Here is a 21,708-nt window from a genome sequence, read left to right as displayed (position 1 = left end):
TAACCAATGTACCCCTTTCTTATCTAGAAACTTCCAGAAATACATTGTGCATAGACAAGCATAAATATATTTATAAATGGAATACTAGGCAACTATTGAAATGAGTAAAGCAGTTCAATATGTGCTGATAGGGAATAATCTCTTTATATATATATATTAAGCTACCACATTTCTTGTTCCATTTTTTGTCACGGGCATGACACTTGTTTCTGTTTTATAATAGAAATATTTTATAATAAATGCTACAATAAACACCCATCTATATGTTATGTTTTATACATGTTTGAGAGGTTCTCTGTAGTATAAACCTGGAGTAGAGTTGCTATATACTGTCAAATTTCTCTCCAAAGTGATTTGTACAAGCAATGCATAAGTACTCTGATTTTTCTACATCCTTACCTTGTTATTGTCAGACTTTCACTCTTTTTTCATGTTTAATGGGTGAGAAATGTATCTTGTCGGTTTTAATTTTTAATTCTTTATTACTTTGGATGCAGCAGCTTTTCTTATGTTTAATTTGGCCATTTGGTTTTTCTCTTTTGTGAATTATCAGTTCATATCATGTACCCATTTCTTTTGGTCTATGAGAGAATTGTTTATTTTTTGTGTGTGTTTTTTTTTCAAACTTTAAAATTTTAATGTAGTCATATTTTAAATTTTTTTATGATTTCACTCTTTGTGTCATTGTTTATGACGTTTTCTCATCTCTGAGATCAAAGTATATTTTTCCTACATATTATTCCAAAAGGTTTAAAGTTTTGCTTTAATATTTAAGTGTATAGTCTACCTGAAATTAATTTTTGTATGATATAGATAGAAATCTATTTTTTTAATATAGAAGACCAGTTGTAAAGCACAATTCATTGACTGATCTATTCTTTCCATACAGATTTATGCCATCTTTATTGTATAAGTTTTCAGATAAATAGGGCCTGTTTCTGGACTCTTAATTCTTTTCCATTGATCTATTTGTGTATCTCTGTGTCAGTACCATGATATCTTAATTACACTTGCTTTATATTAATTTTTTAAGCCATTGTAATGTTTTGTTTTATCTGTTCCAGTACTTAGCATTTCCCTAATTAATACAATAATAATATTCATACCTCCCTTTGGAACTCTTGACCTTCTTTTAGAAACTTTATAAGTAAAAAGGGTATATTAATATGGTAAATTTTATAGAGAAAAGTCAATTAATTAGATATACTTCTAAGTGAAAAATTTTGTCTGCTGCTTCAATTATAATGCAAAAGCGACCAGAACCTATGTCAGAGATATCACATAATTTATAATGAAGGACACTTTTTACTAACTCTCTGTATTTTTTTAAACCAACTTTGTTAAGGTATAATTTACATACAGAAAAATGAACCCATTTGTTCAAAGAGTTTTGATAAATATATACCTCACGTAACTAACCCCACAATGAAGCTATAGAGCTGTAGTTTCATCTTCCCCAAAAGTACTCTTTTATTCCTTTACAGTCATTCACCATCCCCACTTCCACTAATCCTAGTGCTCCCTCCTCCAGGCATCCACTGATCTGCTTTCTTTAACTATAAATTAGTTTTGGCTGCTCTAAAATTTCATATAAATGAAATCACACAGTCTATATTCTTTGGTGTTAGATTTTTTTTGCTCAGCATAATGTTTTTGAGATTCTTCCATGTCCTTGTAGATAGCAGTAGTTGGTTTGTTTTTAATTTGGAATACTATTCTGCTGTGTGAATATAGGACAATTTATTTATTCCTCACTTGATGGACATTGGATTGTATCTAGTTTGGGGATATTATGAATAATGCTGCTGTGGATAATTGTGTTCACGTCTTTGTGTGGACATACACACAATACCCAGGAGTGGAATTGACGGATCATATGTTAAGTTGGTTTAGAAACTGCCAAAATGTTTTCCAAAGTGGTTGTACCATTTTACATTCCCACTAGTAGTGTGTGAGGTACCAGTTGCTTCACAACCTTGCCAACACTTGGTATAGTCAGTCTTCATTTTTAGCCATTTTAGTGTGTGAGTAGTTGTATCTCATCGTATTTTATATTTGCATTTTCCTAGTGATTAATGAGATTGAGCATTTTATCATGAGTTTATTTACCATCTGTATTTTTCTTTTTTCTTTTTTGTGAAGTATCTGTTCAAATCTTTTACATGTTTCTAATATTTGGGTTGTTTGTCTTTTTATCACTGAATCACACAAGTTTGTTGAAATCACTGTATCATACATGTGTGAATTTATTTCTAAACTCTATTATGTTCTACTGATTTATATATCTGTTTTTTTCCAGCTTTATTGAGATGTAATTGACATATAATGTGTAAGTTTAGGGTATAGAATGTGATGATTTGATACATGTGTATGTTGTAAAATGTTTACCACAATGAGTTCAGTTAACATATCCTTCATTTCACATAATCACTATTTTGTTGTTGTTGTTTTGTTATAGTGAGAACATTAAGATTTACCCTCTTAGCCGCTTTCAATGTACAAGATAGTATTGTCAACTATAGCCATCATGCTATATACTAGATTCCCTATATGTCTATCTCTTGGTCAACATCACACTTTACAGACTGCTGTAGCTTTCTGATAAGTTTTGAAATCAAGTAATGAAAGTTCATTAACTTTATTCTTTTTCAAATTTGTTATTCTGGGTCCTCTGCATTTCCATATAAGTTTTAAATGAGGCTGTCAATTTCTACAAAAAGCCTATTGGAATTTTGATAGAGTTTAAAAATTAATTTGAAAAGAATTAACATCTTAATTTTAAGTCTTTGATCCATAAACATGACATTTCTCTCTGTGCTTTGCTTTTTTCAGCATAGGGGTCTTGAACATCTTTTGTCAAATTTGTAAGCATTCTGTATTTTTTGATACTACTGTTAAGTAGTATTTTTTGTAAATTTCAAATTCCACATCTTGGATACTAAGATATAGAAATACTGTTGATTTTTGTATATTGACCTTGCTAAACTCACTTCTTAGATCTCATAGCCTTTTTGTAGTGTATTCCATCCCATTCTTGCTCTATTGTCATAATTTTACTTTAGCTTGTGCTATAAATACACAGTACATTGCTACTATTTTTGCTTTTGTATATTATCTTTTAAAATAATTGTTTAAAATAAAAGAATGAATTTTATTTTACCTTCATTTATTCCATTTCCAGCACTTTTTTTTTTAAACATCTTTATTGGAGTATAATTGCTTTACAATGGTGTGTTAGTTTCTGCTTTATAACAAAGTGAATCAGTTATACATATACATATGTTCCCATATCTCTTCCCTCTTGCATCTCCCTCCCTCCTGCCCTTGCTATCCCACACCTCTAGGTGGTCACAAAGCACAGAGCTGATCTCCCTGTGCTATGCGGTTGCTTCCCACTAGCTATCTATTTTACGTTTGGTACTGTATATATGTCCATGCCACTCTCTCTCTTTGTCACATCTTACCCTTCCCCCTCCCCATGTGCTCAAGTCCTTTCTCTAGTAGGTCTGTATCTTTATTCCCGTCTTGCCACTAGGTTCTTCATGACCTTTTTTTTGTTTTTCCTTGGATTCCATATATATGTGTTAGCATACTGTATTTGTTTTTCTCTTTCTGACTTACTTCACTCTGTATGACAGACTCTAACTCCATCCACCTCACTACAAATACCTCCATTTCATTTCTTTTTATGGCTGAGTAATATTCCATTGTATATATGTGCCACATCTTCTTTATCCATTCATCCGATGATGGACACTTAGGTTGCTTCCATGTCCTGGCTATTGTAAATAGAGCTGCAATGAACATTTTGGTACATGACTTTTTGAATTATATTTTTCTCAGGGTATATGCCCAGTAGTGGGATTGCTGGGTCGTATGGTAGCTCTATTTTTAGTTTTTTAAGGAACCTCCATACTGTTCTCCATAGTGGCTGTATCAATTTACATTCCCACCAACAGTGCAAGAGTGTTCCCTTTTCTCCACACCCTCTCCAGCATTTATTGTTTCTAGATTTTTTTGATGATGGCCATTCTAACCACTGTGAGATGGTATCTCATTGTAGTTTTGATTTGCATTTCTCTAATGATTAATGATGTTGAGCATTCTTTCATGTGTTTTTTGGCAATCTGTATATCTTCTTTGGAGAAATGTCTATTTAGGTCTTCTGTCCATTTTTGGATTGGGTTGTTTGTTTTTTTGTTATTGAGCTGCATGAGCTGCTTGTAAACCTTGGAGATTAATCCTTTGTCAGTTGCTTCATTTGCAAATATTTTCTCCCATTCTGAGGGTTGTCTTTTGGTCTTGTTTATGGTTTCCTTTGCTGTGCAAAAGCTTTTAAGTTTCATTAGGTCCCATTTGTTTATTTTTGTTTTTATTTCCATTTCTCTAGGAGGTGGGTCAAAAAGGATCTTGCTGTGATTTATGTCATAGAGTGTTCTGCCTATGTTTTCCTCTAAGAGTTTGATAGTGTCTGGCCTTACATTTAGGTCTTTAATCCATTTTGAGTTTATTTTTGTGTATGGTGTTAGGGAGTGTTCTAATTTCATACTTTTACATGTAGCTGTCCAGTTTTCCCAGCACCACTTATTGAAGAGGCTGTCTTTTCTCCACTGTATATGATTGCCTCCTTTATCAAAGATAAGGTGACCATATGTGCGTGGGTTTATCTCTGGGCTTTCTATCCTGCTCCATTGATCTATGTTTCTGTTTTTGTGCCGGTACCAAACTGTCTTGATTACTGTAGCTTTGTGGTATAGTCTGAAGTCAGGGAACCTGTTTCCTCCAGCTCCATTTTTTTGTTGTCAAGATTGCTTTGGCTATTCGGGGTCTTTTGTGTTTCCATACAAATTGTGAAATTTTTTGTTCTAGTTCTGTGAAAAATGCCACTGGTAGTTTGGTAGGGATTGCATTGAATCTGTAGATTGCTTTGGGTAATAGAGTCATTTTCACAATGTTGATTCTTCCAATCCAAGAACATGGTATATCTCTCCATCTATTTGTATCATCTTTAATTTCTTTCATCAGTGTCTTATAATTTCCTGCATACAGGTCTTTTGTCTCCTTAGGTAGGTTTATTCCTAGGTATTTTATTCTTTTTGTTGCAATGGTAAACGGGAGTGTTTTCTTAATTTCACTTTCAGATTTTTCATCATTAGTGTATAGAAATGCAAGAGATTTCTGTGCATTAATTTTGTATCCTGCTACTTTACCAAATTCATTGATTAGCTCTAGGAGTTTTCTGGTAGCATCTTTAGGATTCTCTATGTATAGTATCATGTCATCTGCAAACAGTGACAGCTTTACTTCTTCTTTTCCGATTTGGATTCCTTTTATTTCTTTGTCTTCTCTGATTGCTGTGACTAAAACTTCCAAAACTATGTTGAATAATAGTGGTGAGAGTGGGCAACCTTGTCTTGTTCCTGATCTTAGTGGAAATGGTTTCAGTTTTTCACCATTGAGGACAATGTTGGCTGTGGGTTTGTCATATATGGCCTTTATGATGTTGAGGAAAGTTCCCTCTATGCCTACTTTCTTCAGGGCTTTTATCATAAATGGGTGTTGAATTTTGTCAAAAGCTTTCTCTGCATCTATTGAGATGATCATATGGTTTTTCTCCTTCAGTTTGTTAATATGGTGTATAATGTTGATTGATTTGCGTATATTGAAGAATCCTTGCATTCCTGGGATAAACCCCACTTGATCATGGTGTATGATCCTTTTAATGTGCTGTTGGATTGTGTTTGTTAGTATTTTGTTGAGGATTTTTGCATCTATGTTCATCAGTGATATTGACCTGTAGTTTTCTTTCTTTGTGACATCTTTGTCTGGTTTTGGTATCAGGGTGATGGTGGCCTCGTAGAATGAGTTTGGGAGTGTTCCTCCCTCTGCAATATTTTGGAAGATTTTGAGAAGGATAGGTGTTAGCTCTTCTTTAAATGTTTGATAGAATTCGCCTGTGAAGCCATCTGGTCCTGGGCTTTTGTTTGTGGAAGATTTTTAATCACAGTTTCAATTTCAGTGCTTGTGATTGGTCTGTTCATATTTTCTATTTCTTCCTGGTTCAGTCTCAGCATGTTGTGCATTTCTAAGAATTTATCCATTTCTTCCAGGTTGTCCATTTTATTGGCATAGAGTTGCTTGTAGTAATCTCTCATGATCGTTTGTATTTCTGCAGTGTCAGTGGTTACTTCTCCTTTTTCATTTCTAATTCTATTGATTTGAGTCTTCTCCCTTTTTTTCTTGATGAGTCTGGCTAATGGTTTATCAATTTTGTTTATCTTCTCAAAGAACCAGCTTTTAGTTTTATTGATCTTTGCTATTGTTTTCTTCATTTCTTTTTCATTTATTTCTGATGTGATCTTTATGATTTCTTTCCTTCTGCTATCTTTGGGTTTTTTTTTTTCTTCTTTCTCTAATTGCTTTAGGTGCAAGTTTAGGTGGTTTATTCGAGATGTTTCCTGATTCTTGAGGTAGGCTTGTATTGCTATAAACCTCCCTCTTAGCACTGCTTTTGCTGCATCCCATAGGTTTTGTGTTGTCATGTCTCCATTGTCATTTGTTTCTGGGTACTTTTTGATTTCCCCTTTGATTTCTTCAGTGATCACTTCGTTATTAAGTAGTGTATTGTGTAGCCTCCATGTGTTTGTATTTTTTACAGATCTTTTCCTGTAATTGATATCTAGTCTCATAGCGTTGTGGTCAGAAAAGATACTTGATACGATTTCAATTATCTTAAATTTACCAAGGGTTGATTTGTGACGCAAGATATGATCTATCCTGGAGAATGTTCCATGAGCACTTGAGAAAAATGTGTATTCTGTGTTTTTTGGGCGGAATGTCATATAAATATCAATTAAGTCCATCTTGTTTAATGTATCATTTAAAGCTTGTGTTTCCTTATTTATTTTCATTTTGGATGATCTGTCCATTGGTGAAAGTGGGGTGTTAAAGTCCCCTACTATGATTGTGTTGCTCTCGATTTCCCCTTTTATGGCTGTTAGTATTTGCCTTATGTATTGAGGTGCTTCTATGTTGGGTGAAAAACTATTTACAATTTTTATATCTTCTTCTTGGATCGATCCCTTGATCATTATGTAGTGTCCTTCTTTGTCTCTTGTAATAGTCTTTGTTTTAAAGTCTATTTTGTCTGATATGAGAATTGCTACTCCAGCTTTCTTTTGATTTCCATTTGCATGGAATATCTTTTTCCATCCCCTCACTTTCATTCTGTATGTGTCCCTAGGTCTCAAGTGGGTCTCTTGTAGCCAGCATATATACGGGTGTTGTTTTTGTATCCATTCAACCAGTCTGTGTCTTTTGGTGGGAGCATTTAATCCATTTACATTTAAGGTAATTATCGATATTTATGTTCCTATTCCCATTTTCTTAAATATTTTGGGTTTGTTATTGTAGGTGTTTTGCTTCTCTTGTGTTTCTTGCCTAGAGAAGTTCCTTTAGCATTTGTTGTAAAGCTGGTTTTGGTGGTGCTGAACTCTCTCAGCTTTTGCTTGTCTGTAAAGGTTTTAATTTCTCCATCAAATCTGAATGAGATGCTTGCTGGGTAGAGTAATCTTGGTTGTAGGTTTTTCTCCTTCATCACTTTAAATATGTTCTTCCACTCCCTTCGGGCTTGCAGAGTTTCTGCTGAAAGATCAACTGTTAACCTTATGGGGATTCCCTTGTGTGTTATTTGTTGTTTTTCCCTTGCTGCTTTTAATATGTTTTCTTTATATTTAATTTTTGATAGTTTGATTAATATGTTTCTTGGTGTGTTTCTCCTTGGATTTATCCTGTATGGGACTCTCTGTGCTTCCAGGACTTGATTAACTATTTCCTTTCCCACATTAGGAAAGTTTTCAACTATAATCTCTTCAAATATTTTCTCAGTCCCTTTCTTTTTCTCTTCTTCTTCTGGGACCCCTATAATTTGAATGTTGGTGCGTTTAATGTTTTCCCAGAGGTCTCTGAGACTGTCCTCAGTTCTTTTCTTTCCTTTTTCTTTATTCTGCTCTGCAGTAGTTATTTCCACTATTTTATCTTCCAGGTCACTTACCCGTTCTTCTGCCTCAGTTATTCTGCTATTGATCCCTTCTAGAGTATTTTTAAGTTCATTTATTGTGTTTTGCATCATTGCTTGGTTCCTGTTTAGTTCTTCTACGTCCTTGTTAAATGTTTCTTGCATTTTGTCTATTCTATTTCCAAGATTTTAGATCATCTTTACTATCATTATTCTGAATTCTTTTTCAGTTATACTGCCTATTTCCTCTTCATTTGTTAGGTCTGGTGTGTTTTTACCTTGCTCCTTCATCTGCTGTGTGTTTTTGTGTCTTCTCATTTTGCTTATCTTACTGTGTTTGGGGTCTCCTTTTCACAGGCTGCAGGTTCGTAGTTCCTGTTGTTTTTGGTATCTGTCCCCAGTGGCTAATGTTGGTTCAGTGGGTTGTGTAGGCTTCCTGGTGGAGGGGACTAGTGCCTGTGTTCTGGTGGATGAGGCTGGATCTTGTCTTTCTGGTAGGCACGTCCACGTCTGGTGGTGTGTTTTGGGGTGTCTGTGACCTTATCATGATTTTAGGCAGCCTCTCTGCTAATGGATGGGACTATATTCCTGTCTTGCTAGTTGTTTGGCATAAGGTGTCCAGCACTGTAGCTTGCTGGTCGTTGAGTGAAGCTGGGTCTTGGTGTTGAGATGCAGATCTCTGAGAGATTTTTGCTGTTTGGTATTACCTGGTGCTGGGAGGTCTCTTGTGGACCAGTGTCCTGAAGTTGGCTCTCCCACCTCAGAGGCACAGCCCTGATGCCTGGCTGGAGCACCAAGAGCCTTTTATCCACACGGCTCAGAATAAAAGGGAGAAAAAATAGAAAGAAAGAAAGAAAGAGGTTAAAATAAAATAAAATAAAGCTATTATAATGAAAAATAAGAAAAAAATTATTAAGAAAAAACTTAAGAAAAAAATTTTTTTAATTATTTAAAATAATTTTTTTTAATTTTTTAAAATTAAAACCAAGAAAAAAATTAAGGAAAAAATTTATTAAGAAAAAAATTTTTTAGTTTTTTAAAATAAAAAATAGAAAAAACTTAAGAAAAAATTTATTAAGAAAAAAGTCTTTAATTTTTTAAAATAAAAATAAGAAAATAATTATTAAGAAAAAATGTATTAAGCAAGAAAAAATTTTTTAAGTAAAAAAAAAACAAAACAAAAAACGAATGGACCAAACCCTAGGACAAATAGTGAAAGCAAAGCTATATAGACAAAATCTCACACAGAAGCATACACATATACACTCTCAAAAAGAGGAGAAGGGGAAAAAAATAATATATCTTGCTCCCAAAGTCCACCTCGTAAATTTGGGATGATTCGTTGTCTATTCAGGTATTGAACAGATGCAGGTACATCAAGTTGTTTGTGGAGCTTTAATCCGCTGCTTCTGAGGCTGCTGTTCCCTTTCTCTTCTTTGTTTGTACAGCTCCCAGGGTTCAGCTTTGGATTTGGACCCGCCTCTGTGTGTACGTCGCCTGAGGGCGTCTGTTCTTCACTCACACAGGACAGGGTTAAAGGAGCAGCTGCTTCTGGGGCTCTGGCTCACTCACGCCGGGGGAACTTGTCCCTGGATCACGGGACCCTGGCAGTGGCGGGCTGCACAGGCTCCCAGGAGGGGCAGTGTGGATAGTGACCTGTGCTCGCACACAGTCTTCTTGGTGGCAGCAGCAGCAGCCTTAGCGTCTCATGCCCGTCTCTGGGTTCCGCGCTGATAGCTGCGGCTCGCGCCTGTCTCTGGAGCTCATTTAGGTGGTGCTCTGAATCCCCTCTCCTCGCGCACCAGGAAACAAAGAGGCAAGAAAAAGTCTCTTGCCTGTTCGGCAGCTCCAGACCTTTTCCCGGACTCCCTGCCGGCTAGTTGTGGTGCGCTAACCCCTTCAGGCTGTGTTCACGCCACCAACCCCAGTCCTCTCCCTGTGATCTGACCAAAGCCCGAGCCTCAGCTCCCAGCCCCCGCCCGCCCCAGCAGGTGAGCAGACAAGCCTGTCTGGGTGGTGAGTGCTGCTCGGCACCGATCCTCTGTGCAGGAATCTCTCCGCTTTGCCCTCCACACCCTTGTGGCTGCGCTCTCCTCTGTGGCTCCGAAGCTTCCCCCCTCTGCCACCCGCAGTCTCCGCCTGCAAAGGGGCTTCCTGGTGTGTGGAAACCTTTTCTCCTTCACAGCCCCCTCCCACTGGTGCAAGTCCTGTCCCTATTCTTTTGTCTCTGTTGTTTCTTTTTTCTTTTGCCCTACGCAGGTATGTAGGGAGTTTCTTGCCTTTTGGGAGGTCTGACGTCTTCTGCCAGCGTTCAGTGGGTGTTCTATAGGAGCAGTTCCACGTGTAGATGTATTTCTGATGTATCTGTTGGGAGGAAGGTGATCTCCGCGTCTTTCTCTTCTGCCATGTTGCCCAGACCATCTCCAGCACTCTTAATTTCTTTGTGTAAATCCATGTTTATTACTGGTATTATCTTTCTTCTGCCTGAACAACTTCTTTTAATCTGTTTTTTTTTTTTTTTTAATTATTAACCTCATAAAAAAGCACTTGAAAAATTTGGCTTAACAACAATTTATTATCTTTCATGGGTCCGTGGGCTGACTGGTCTTAGGTGGCCATTTCTCAAAGATGTGGTTGCAATCAGATAACATCTAGGTCTGGTGTGCTTTAAAGTATTGACTGGAGTGGATGGCCAGATGGCTCACTCACATGCCAGGTAGTTGATGCTGGCTGTTGGTTTAGAGTTTAGCTGCCCCTGTAGACTGGAACGGGCACCTACAAATGACCTCACCAAATGGCTTGGGCTCTTTACAGCACAACGTCTGGGTTTCAAGACTAAGGCCTGGCGGCCCTGTCATATTAGATTGGTCTGAGCAGTCACAGAGCTTGCTCAGATTCAAGGGAAGGAGATAAAAGAATGTCAAGAATCTGTGGCCATCTTTGATCTGTTTAAGAGTAATATGAATTTCCTTTCATCTGTATTACCAATTCATGGCCTTCACCCATTCTTTTTATTTATTTATTAATTTATTTTTATTTTTTAATTAATTTTTTTTTTATTGGGGTATAGTTGTTTTACAATGTTGTGTTAGTTTCTGCTTTATAGCGAGCGAAGTGGAGTTCCCTGTGCTATACATCAGGTTCTCATTAGTTATCTATTTTATATGTATTAGTATATATATATATATATGTCAATCCCAATCTCCCAATTCATCCCACCTCCTCCTTCCCCTCTTGGTGTCCATACGTTTGTTCTCTACGACTGTGTCTCTATTTCTGCCTTAGAAACAGGTTCATCTGTACCATTTTTCTAGATTTTCTCTTTCTGACTTACTTCACTCTGTATGTCAGTCTCTAGGTCTGTCCACGTCTCTACAAATGACCCAATTTCGTTCCTTTTTATGGCTGAGTAATATTCCATTGCATATATGTGCCAGTCTCAGAGACCTCTGGGACAATATTAAATGCACCATTCTTTTTTATAGGCTTTTTTCCCCATTGTTTCCTAGGAGCTCCTTTATACTACAGAAATTAGTTCTTTATGAGTTACAGTATTTTTCCTGTTTATATTTTGTGTTTTGAGAGTGTTTATAAATCTTACTCTTTAAATTTTCATCTTAGGAATAGATGTTGATATGAATTTGTCTCTTCCTGTTCTCCTTCCTTATCTTAGTGGTGTACATTTGTTTAAGATAAGTGACAGGGTCTGGGAACATTTTTGCTATAAAAATGAAAAGGCTAAATAGAATATCTGGGTATGCAGATTGGGTATTTCACCACAAATTGCAAAGAACCTTGACTTGAAAAAAAAAAAAAAACCTGGTGTTTATTTTGCTTTACTCAAGCCTAGTCAACATTTTTCATTTCCTAAACTAGCCATATTATCCCATGTTTTGCAGCTCAAGGCTGCTTTTCTTCCATAAACATTCATTTTTCACTGGTCAGCCAGCCTAACTCCTATTAATCCTATTAGTGTTGTTTAAGCATCACTTCCTATGTAAAGTGTTTCCTGAAATTTCTAAGTCAAATTTGATACCCCTTCCTTCCATTGCACCTTCTGCATATCTTTATTATAGAACTTCTCAAGTTTTATTGTGATTTAGTGTTTTATTTTTCTGTCTACCTTTTAGTTTGTGATCCCTCCAGAAACATATACTGGAATGTCATGTTCATCTTTGTATTCCCAATACAAAGCACAGTGCCAGTCATGTAGTAGGCACTCTGTGTTTGTTAAATGAGTGGGTTTAATAGGGCCACTGCTATCCATTTGGTGCCTTTACAAGAATTAGAAGAAGAACAAAAAATTATATAAAAATACGGATTTTGTTACAATAAGATACTTTGCTGCCACCTGCTAGGATATCTGCCACATCTGTGCTGTGAATGGTACCCCTTTAGATCCACATTCTTCATAACTATATGCAGTAGCCCTGAGTTTCAAAAGCTAGCTCGACTGCCTCTTATCTATGTACTTTTGGATTTGTTACTAAACACTTTTTGTCTTATTTCCCTTGCCTGTAACATGGTGATCATAACACTTGCCTTATTTCCTTGTAAGATTATGACAGTTAAATGAGATAAGACATAATCACCTTATAAAATTTTAGTAGGTGTACTTTCTTACATGCTATGAAAGATTTGAAATAATCTACATTTTCAGTTGTTAATATGTGCAGGCATGACAAAGTAAATTTACTTTTTTTCAGCTTTATTATGATTGACAAATACAAATTGAATATATTTAGGTTGTACAACATGATTTTTTTAAAAAGTTATGCAACCTGATGATATAATATACGTACACATTGTGATATGATTACCACAATCAAATTAATTAACGCACACAATTTATATGGAAACACAAAAGACCCCGAATAGCCAAAGCAATCTTAAGAAAGAAAAATGGAGATGGAGGAATCAGGTGCTCTGACTTCAGACTATACTACAAAGCTACAGGAATCAAAACAGTATGCTACTGGCACAAAAACAGAAATATAGATCAATGGAACAGGATAGAAAGTCCAGATATAAATCCACGCACCTATGGTCACCTAATCTATGACAAAGGAGGCAAGTCTATACAATGGAGAAAAGACAGTCTCTTCAATAAGTGGTGCTGGGAAAACTGGACAGAAACATGTAAAAGAGTGAAATTGGAACATTCCCTAACACCATACACAAAAATAAACTCAAAATGGATTAAAAAAACAAAGTGTTAGATAAAATTCTAAAACCTTAGATAAAAAGTGTATTTTCTTCTTTCAATAGTGTAAGACGAATGGAATGCAAGCCTTTTCTCAAGGTCTTAATGAACAACAACATCAGTCTCCAGTTAAAAAAGGTAAATTTTTACCATAATTCCCAACTTTCATAAGGGAGTCTTAGCATTCATGTAAAGTTAATATTTGCTTAGCTGCAAACCTTAGGTACATAAGAAATTTTATTATATTCTTTTGGTTGACTTCTGTCTATATTTGGTTATAGGTTTGGCTGCTCTAAAGGTGAGACCACAATAACAGTGACTGAAACAAGATAGAAGTTTATTTTTGTATCTTCTGTATCATGTAAAATTTTGAGCTGGTGTACTCATTCTGGTCTGTGAAGTTGCTACCAGCCCCTGTATTATACTGTCCTATGGCTTTACCATCCTTAATACATGGCTTCTATCTTATTGCACAAGATGAATGCCTCTGCTCCAGCCATCATGTCCCCTCTCTAGCCATCAGGAAGGAAGTAAGGAGGAAGAAAGTTCTAAAAAGTATGACCCAGAAGTTGCATGTATAACTTCTATTTAATTGCTCATTGGCCAGAACTTAGTCATGCTGTACAAAGCAGACTGGAAAATGTAATCTTTAGCTTTCCAGCCAGCTAATTCTATTGCTGAAGCAGAAAGGAAGAATTGCTCTTGGGAAGAACAAATAGTCTTTCACACACCAGCTACTTTTTAATAAAGAGTCTTTCACACACCAGCTACTTTTTAATAAAGATTATTTATTAATTTAGTTTCCAACTTTTTATCAACCAATCTATGTATGTAATTTAAAAGTTACAAGTTATAAAAATACTCTATGAGCATTTTCTTCTAGTATTTAACTCCATATTCTAAAGAAAATATTTAAATTGTTTCCATATTTCTCATTTTTTATATTATATTTTGAAAGCCTCTTTTGGAAAATGAGAACTTATGTCTTCCACATCAGTCCCCTCACTTTTTCAACCCTTCTATCTACCCCCTCCCCATCACATAGTTACTTAAATTTCATTTAGAGCATCATCACTCTTTATATTATATGACTATATAAATACAGTTGCTTGGCTGAGAGGTGCATATCTCCGTTTCATACAATCCATCTTTTTTCCTGGAGTTAACGTTTGCCTTGTTTTTCTATGCAACTGTTGTTAACTTTGCACATCAGTTGCTCCAACAACTCTGCCACACTTATATATATTTTCCTTATGGTCATATATATCAGTTGGCATTATTTCCCCTGAAGGAGACTTTCCTTTTAGAATCCTCCATTATCCTGTTCCAGTATGGATTAATTACTCTTCAGTACTGCTGTGAAGCTGTTTTCCTGGAATGGACTTTTACTGTTATCTGGGGATATTCCCCTTGCAATTCTCAGGTTTCTTTTTTCTTCTTTTTGATTGAAGTAAAACTCATCATTTAAACCATTATAAATGTACAGTATCACGCAACCATCACCACTATCTAATTCCAGAACATTTTTATTACCCCAAAGAAACCTCATACCCATTAAGCAGTACTCCCTCATTCAGTCCTCTCCCCAGCCACCAGCAAACACTAATCTGCTTTTTGTCTTTATGGATTTACTTATTCTGGACATCTCATTTAATAGAATTATAAAATATATGACCTTTTGTTTGTGGCTTCTTTTATTTACCATAAGGTATTCAAAGTTCATCCATGTGTAGCATGTATCAGTACTTCATTCCTTTTTATGGATGAATAATATTCCATTGTATGGATAAGCCACATTTTGTTTATTTATTTCTCAGTTAATGGACATTCAGTTGTTTTTACTTTTTGGCTATTATGAATAATGTTGCTATGAATATTTGTGTACAGATTTCTGTTTGAACACCTGTTTTCATTTCTCTTGGATATATGCCTATGAGTAGATTTGACAGGTCATATGGTAGTTCCGTGTTTAACTTTTTGAGGAACTGCCAAACTTGTTTTCCACAGTGGCTATACCCCTTTACATTCCCAATAGCAATGTGTGAGGGTTCCAATTCCTTGACATCCTTGTTAGGATCTTTTTTTTTTCATTATAACCAATCTAGTGGGTGTGAAGTGGTATCTCATTGTGATTTTGATATTTATTTCTCTAATGACTAATGATTTTGAGTGTTTTCATGTGTTGTTGGCCATTTGTATTTCTCCTTTGGAGAAAGGTCTATTCATGTCCTTTGACCATATTTTAATTAGGTTGTTTTCTTTTTGTTGTTGAGTTTTAAGAGTTCTAGATACTAGACCCTCATCTGTTCTCTCCCTCTCTCTCCCACTTCCCTTCTGCCTTCCTCCCCTTTTCTCTCTCCCTATGTATGTGTGTGTGTGTGTCTGTGTGTGTGTGTGTAATAAATACATACATATATTTATTAGGTATTAGATATGTGTATATAAAACGCTTATCAGATGTGTAATAGTAGATACTATACTCCTATCAGATATATAATTGTCAAGGACTTTTTCCTTTGTCTTTTCATTCTCTTGATAGTATACTTATATGTACACAATTTTTTTAATTTGTTGAAGTCCGATTTATCTGTTTTTTCTTCTGTTGCCCATGCCTTTGATGTCATTTCTGAGAAATCATTGCCAAATCTCAGGTCATAAAGATTTATCCCTATGAGTTTTACAGTTTTAGCTCTTACATTTAGGTCCATTTTGAATTAACTTTTGTATATGGTGTGAGTTATAAGCCAAAATTCACTTTTTAAAATTGAGGTATAGTTGATGTACAATATTATATAAGTTTCAGGTGTGCAGAATACTGAATCAATTTTAAAGGTTATATTTCATTTATAGTTATTATAAAATGTTGGCTATGTTCCCTGTGTTATACTATATATCCTTGTAACTTATTTATTTTATACATGGTAGTTTGTACCTGTTAATCCCCTGCCCCCATATTGCCCCTCCCCCTTCCCTCTCCCTACTGGTAACCACTGGTTTGTTCTCTATATCTGTGAGTCTATTTCTTTTTGTTATATTTAATAGTTACTTTTATTTTTTAGATTCCACATATAAGTGATATCATACATTTTTTGTCTTTCTCTGACTTATTTCACTTAGCATAATACCCTCCAAGTCCATCCATGTTGTTACAAATGACAAACTTCCATTCTTTTTAGTGGCTGAGTGATATTCCATAGTATATGTATACCACATTTTCTAATTCCATTCATTTGTTGATGGACACTTGGGTTGCTTCCATATCTTGGCAATTGTAAGTAATGCTGCTATGAACATTGGGATGCATGTATGTTTTCATTTTTTTCAGATAAATACCCAGGAATAGAATTGCTGGGTCATATGGTAGTTCTATTTTTAGTTTTTTTTTAAATCTCCATTTTGTTTTCCACAGTGGCTGCACTAATTTATATTCCCAACAAAAGTGAATCAGGGTTTCCTTTTCTTCACATCCTCACCAACATTTGTTATTTGTGTTCTTTTTCATGATAGCCATTCTGACAAGTGCGAGGTGCTACCTTGTTATGATTTTAATTTGCATTTCTCTGATGATTAACGATGTTGAACATCTTTTCATGTACCAGTTGGCCATCTGTATGTCTTCTTTGGATAAATGTCTATTCAGGTGTTCTTCCCATTTTTTAATTGGGTTGTTTGTTTTTTTGATGTTGAGTTGTATGAGCTGTTTATGTATTTTAGATATTAACCCCTTATTGGTCATATCATTTGCAAATATTTTCTCCCATCAGTAGGTTATCATTTTGTTTTGTCAATGGTTTCCTTTGCTATGCAGAAGCTTTTAAGTTTAATAGGGCCCATTTGTTTATTTTTGCTTTTATTTCCTTTGCTTTAGGAGACAGATTCAAAAAATATTGCTACAATTTATGTCAAAGAGTGTTTCACCCATGTTTTCTTCTAGGAATCTTATGGTTTCCAGTGTTACATTTAGGTCTTTAAACCATCTTGAGCTAATTTTTGTATATGGTGTTAGAGAATGTTCTAGTTTCATTCTTTTACATGTAGCTATCCAGTTTTCCCAGCACCACTTACTGAAGATACTTTCTTTTCTCCATTGTATATTGTTGCCTACTTTGTGGTAGATTAAATGACCATAAATTCATGGGTTCATTTCATGGGCCCTCTGTTCTATTTCATTGATCTATGTGTATGTTTTGTATCCTACTGTTATTTTTTTTTTTAATTGAAGTACAGTTGATTCACCATGTTGTGTTAGTTTCTGATGTACAGCAAAGTGATTCAGTTATACATACACATACACACATATATATATTGTTTTTCATATTCTTTCCATTATGGTTTATTACAGGATATTGAATATAGTTCCCTGTACTATACAGTAAGACCTTTTTGTTTATCCATACTGTTTTGATTACTGTAGCTTTGTATATAGTCTGAAGTCAGGGAGCATGATACCTCCAGTTCTGTTCCTCTTTCTCAAGATTGTTTTGGCTATTTGGGGTCTTTTGTGTTTCCATACAAATCTTAAAATTATTTGTTCTAGTTCTGTGAATAATGCCATTGATATTTTCATAAGGATTGCATTGAATCTGTAGATTGCCTTGGGCAGAATGGTCGTTTGAATAATATTAATTCTTCCAGTCCATGAACAAGGTATATCTTTGCATCTATTAGTGTCGTCTTCAGTTTCTTTCATCAAAATATTAGCAAACTGAATCCAACAATACATCAAAAGAATCATACACCATGATCAAGTAGGATTTATTCCAGGATGCAAGGATTTTTCAATATCTGCAAATCAATCACTGTGACACACCACATTAACAAATTGCAGAATAAAAATTATATGATCATCTCATTAGACACAGAAAAAGCTTTTGACAAAATTCAACATCCATTTATTATAAAAACTCTGTAGGAAGTGGGCATAGAGGGATCATACCTCAACATAATAAAGGCTGTATATGACAAGCCCACAGCTAACATCATACTCAATGGTGAAAAGCTGAAAGCATTTCCTTTAAGATCAGGAAAAAGACAAGGATGCCTACTCTGACCAGTTTTATTCAACATAGTATTGGAAGTCCTAGCCACAGCAGTCAGACAAGAAAAAGAAAAGGAATCCAAATTGGAAAGGAAGAAGTAAAACTGTCACTGTTTGAAGATCACCTGATACTATTCATAGAAAACCCTAAAGATGCCACCAAAAAACTTCTAGAGCTCATCAATGAATTTGATAAAGTTGCAGGATACAAAATTAATATACAGAAGTCTGTTGCATTTCTATACACTAACAACAAATGCTCAGAAAGAGAAATTGAGGAAACAGTCCCATTTACAATTGCATCAACAAGAATAAATACCTAGGAATAAACCTACCTAAGGAGATAAAAGACCTGTACTTGGAAAACTGTAAGACACCAACTTTATTTTTTTGCATTAGGTATCACCATTTCTTAAAAAGACAATTTTTTTCTCCATTGAAGAATCTTGGCACATTTGTAGAAAACCTTTGACCATAGGTTTATGTGTTTATTTCTGGGCTCTCAGTTCTGTTCCCTTGATCTGTAAGTCTACCCTTATTTCAGTACCACACTGTTTTGTTTACTATAGCTTTATATTAAGTTTTGAAATTGGGAAGTATGAGTCTTCCAACTTTGTTCTTTTTCCAGGTTGTTTGGTTATTTGAGATCCCTTGCAATTCCATGTGAGTTTTAGAATCTGTGCTTCCATTTCTGCAAAAAAAAGAGAAAAAGACAAGACTGTTGGAATTTTGATATGGATGGCATTATATTTGTAGGTCACTTTGGGGGAGTATTGCCATCTTAACAATATTGAATCTTCCAATCCGTGAACATGGGATATATTTCCATTTATTTAGGTATTGTTTAATTTCTTTTAGCAGTTTCTTACAGTTTTCAGTGTACAAGCCTTATACCTCTTTGGTTAAATGTATCCCTACATATTCTTTTTGATGCTAATAAACTGGTTTTCTTAATTTCCTTTTTATGTTATTCATTAATTGTGTATAAAATACCACTGATTTTGTGTGGGGACATTTCTATGAGCTTAAAGAAATAAAAGGATCATAAGAGAAAATTATGAATAATTAATTGTATGCCAATTAGGTAATTTATATGCAATAGAAAAATTACTAGAAACACAGAAATTACTGAAACTTACTCAAGAAGAAGTAGAATATCTGAGTAAACCTATAAAAAGTCAGGAGATTGAATTTGTAATACAAAATCTCCCAACAGAGAAAAGTCAAAGATTTGTTGGCCTTACTGGTGAATTCTACCAAACATTTAAAGAAGAATTAATACTAGTCCTTCCCAAGTTCTTCCAAAAAGTTGAAGAGGAAGGGACACTTCCCAACTCTTCTATGAGGCCAATATTACTCTGATATAAAAGCCAAAGCTATCACATGAAAAGAAAACTACAGACCAATATCTCTTAAAATATAGTTGCAAGAATTCTCAGTAAAATACTTGAAAACCATATTTAGCAGCACAGTAAAAGATTATGCACTATGGCTAAGTGGGATTAATCCCAAGAATACAAAGGTGGTTCAACATTTGAAAATTAATCAGTGTAATACACCACATTAACAGAAGACAGGGGCAAAGAAGATACATCACTATCTCATTTGATGCAGAAAAAGCATTTGGCAAAACCCAATACCCTTTCTTGGTAAAATCTCAGAAGCAAGGAATAGAAGGGAACTTCCTCAACATGATAAAAAGTATATATGGAAAACCCACAGGTAACATTGTACTCACTGGTGAAAGACTGAAAGCTTTCCCCTCTAAGATAAAGAACAAGTCAAGGATGCCCACTCTCACCACTTTTACTTAACATTATGGAAGCTCTCACTTGAGCAATTGGTCAAGAAAAAGAAATAAAAGACATTCAAATAGGAAAGGACAAAGTATTCTCCCGTCACACATGACACGGTCTTATGTGTAGAAATCCTAAAGAATCCACATAAAAAATTTAGACCTAATGAATTCAGCAAAGTTACAGGATACAAAATCATTGTCATTATGATTTTAGTAATTTGAGTCTTTTTTTTCTTAGTCTTTGTCAATTTTGAACTTTTCAAATAACCAACTTTTTGTTTTGTTGATTTTCTCTGTTGTTATTTTATCTCTATTTCATTTATCTCCACTCTAATCTTTATTTCCTTCATCCTGCTAGCTTTTGATTTAGTTTGCTCTTATCTTTACTAGTTCTTTAATGTTTAATGTTAGATATTGATTTGAGCCATTTTTTTAGTATAGGCATTGATAGGTGTATGTTTTGCTCTGAGCGCTGCTTTTGCTGCATCCCATAAGTTTTGGTATGTTGTCTCCTTGTTTTCACGTCTCAAAGTGTTTTCTCAGTCCTCTGTTATTTTTCTCTTTGACCCATCGGTTGTTTAAGAATATGCTTTTAATTTACACATATTTGTAAATTTTCCAGTTTTACTTCTGTTACTGATTTGTAGTTTCATTCCATTGTGGTCAGAGAGGATACTTTGCATATCAGTGTTTTAAAACTTTTCCAGACTTCTTCTGTGGTCTAACATATAGTTTGTCCTGGATGTTTTATGTGTACTTCAGAAGAATGTATATTCTGCTGATGTTGACTGAAGTGTTCTGTATAGTCTGTTAGGTCTGTTTGGCTTATAGTGTTGTTCATGTCCTCTCTTTCCTTTTTGATCTTCTGTCTAGTTTTTCATTCATTATTGAAAGTGGGGTTTTGAAGACTGCAATTGTTATTTTTAAGCTGTGTGTTTCTTCTTTCAACTCTGTCAGTTTTTCCTTCTGTTGTTAGGTACATATATGTTTATAATTGTTATCTTTTTAATGAATTCACCCCTTTATCATTATATAATATCCTTTTTTTCCCCTTTTAACAATTTTTGTCTTAAAGTTCGTTTTCATCTAATGTTAGTATACCCTCTCCAGCTTTCTTTTGGTTATTGTCTGCATCAAATATCTTTTTCATTCTTTTACTTTCAGCTTATTTTGTGATTGGATCTAAAGTGAATATCTTTAGACAACATATAATTGGATCATATTTTTAATCCATTCTGCCAATCTCTGCTTTTTAATTGTTTGTGACATTTAATGTAATAACTAATAAGGAAGAACAGCTCTACCCATTTTGCTATTTGTCTTCTATACGTGTTTTATCTTTTTTTATTCTTCAGTTCCTCCATTAATGCCTTCTTTTATGTTTAATGGATTCTTCCTAGTGTATTATTTTTATTCCCTTGTCATATATATTTTAGTTATTTTCCTAGTGGTTGCACTGGGGAATAACTGAATTTACAACAATGTAGTTGGAATTAATATCAATTTAGTTTCAAAATTATATAAAACTTTACTCTTATATAGCTACATCCCACCTTTATGTTGTTATTGTCTTTATACATATTTCTACATATTTTGTCTTTATACATTGCATAATCTATCAACCCAGATTTATAATTATGCATTTTTATGTA

At 34.7% G+C, this 21,708-nt stretch overlaps 1 protein-coding gene across 2 annotated transcripts in view; it reads left to right on the top strand.

The window, feature by feature from the left end:
- C17H8orf88 (chromosome 17 C8orf88 homolog) overlaps nt 1-21,708 on the top strand; it is a 47,806-nt gene that overhangs the window by 9,663 nt on the left and 16,435 nt on the right. For both annotated transcript variants that reach the window (XM_068525673.1, XM_068525674.1), the window contains exon 4: nt 13,286-13,358. In XM_068525673.1, the coding sequence (XP_068381774.1) occupies nt 13,286-13,358 (73 nt within the window). The remainder of the gene's footprint in view (nt 1-13,285; nt 13,359-21,708) is intronic.

This window comes from Eschrichtius robustus, chromosome 17 (genome assembly GCF_028021215.1).
Source record: "Eschrichtius robustus isolate mEscRob2 chromosome 17, mEscRob2.pri, whole genome shotgun sequence".
Classification (NCBI taxonomy): Eukaryota; Metazoa; Chordata; class Mammalia; order Artiodactyla; family Eschrichtiidae; genus Eschrichtius; species Eschrichtius robustus.
The sequence above is the reverse complement of the archived record's forward strand: the minus strand, read 5'-3'. Positions and strand labels throughout refer to the sequence as shown.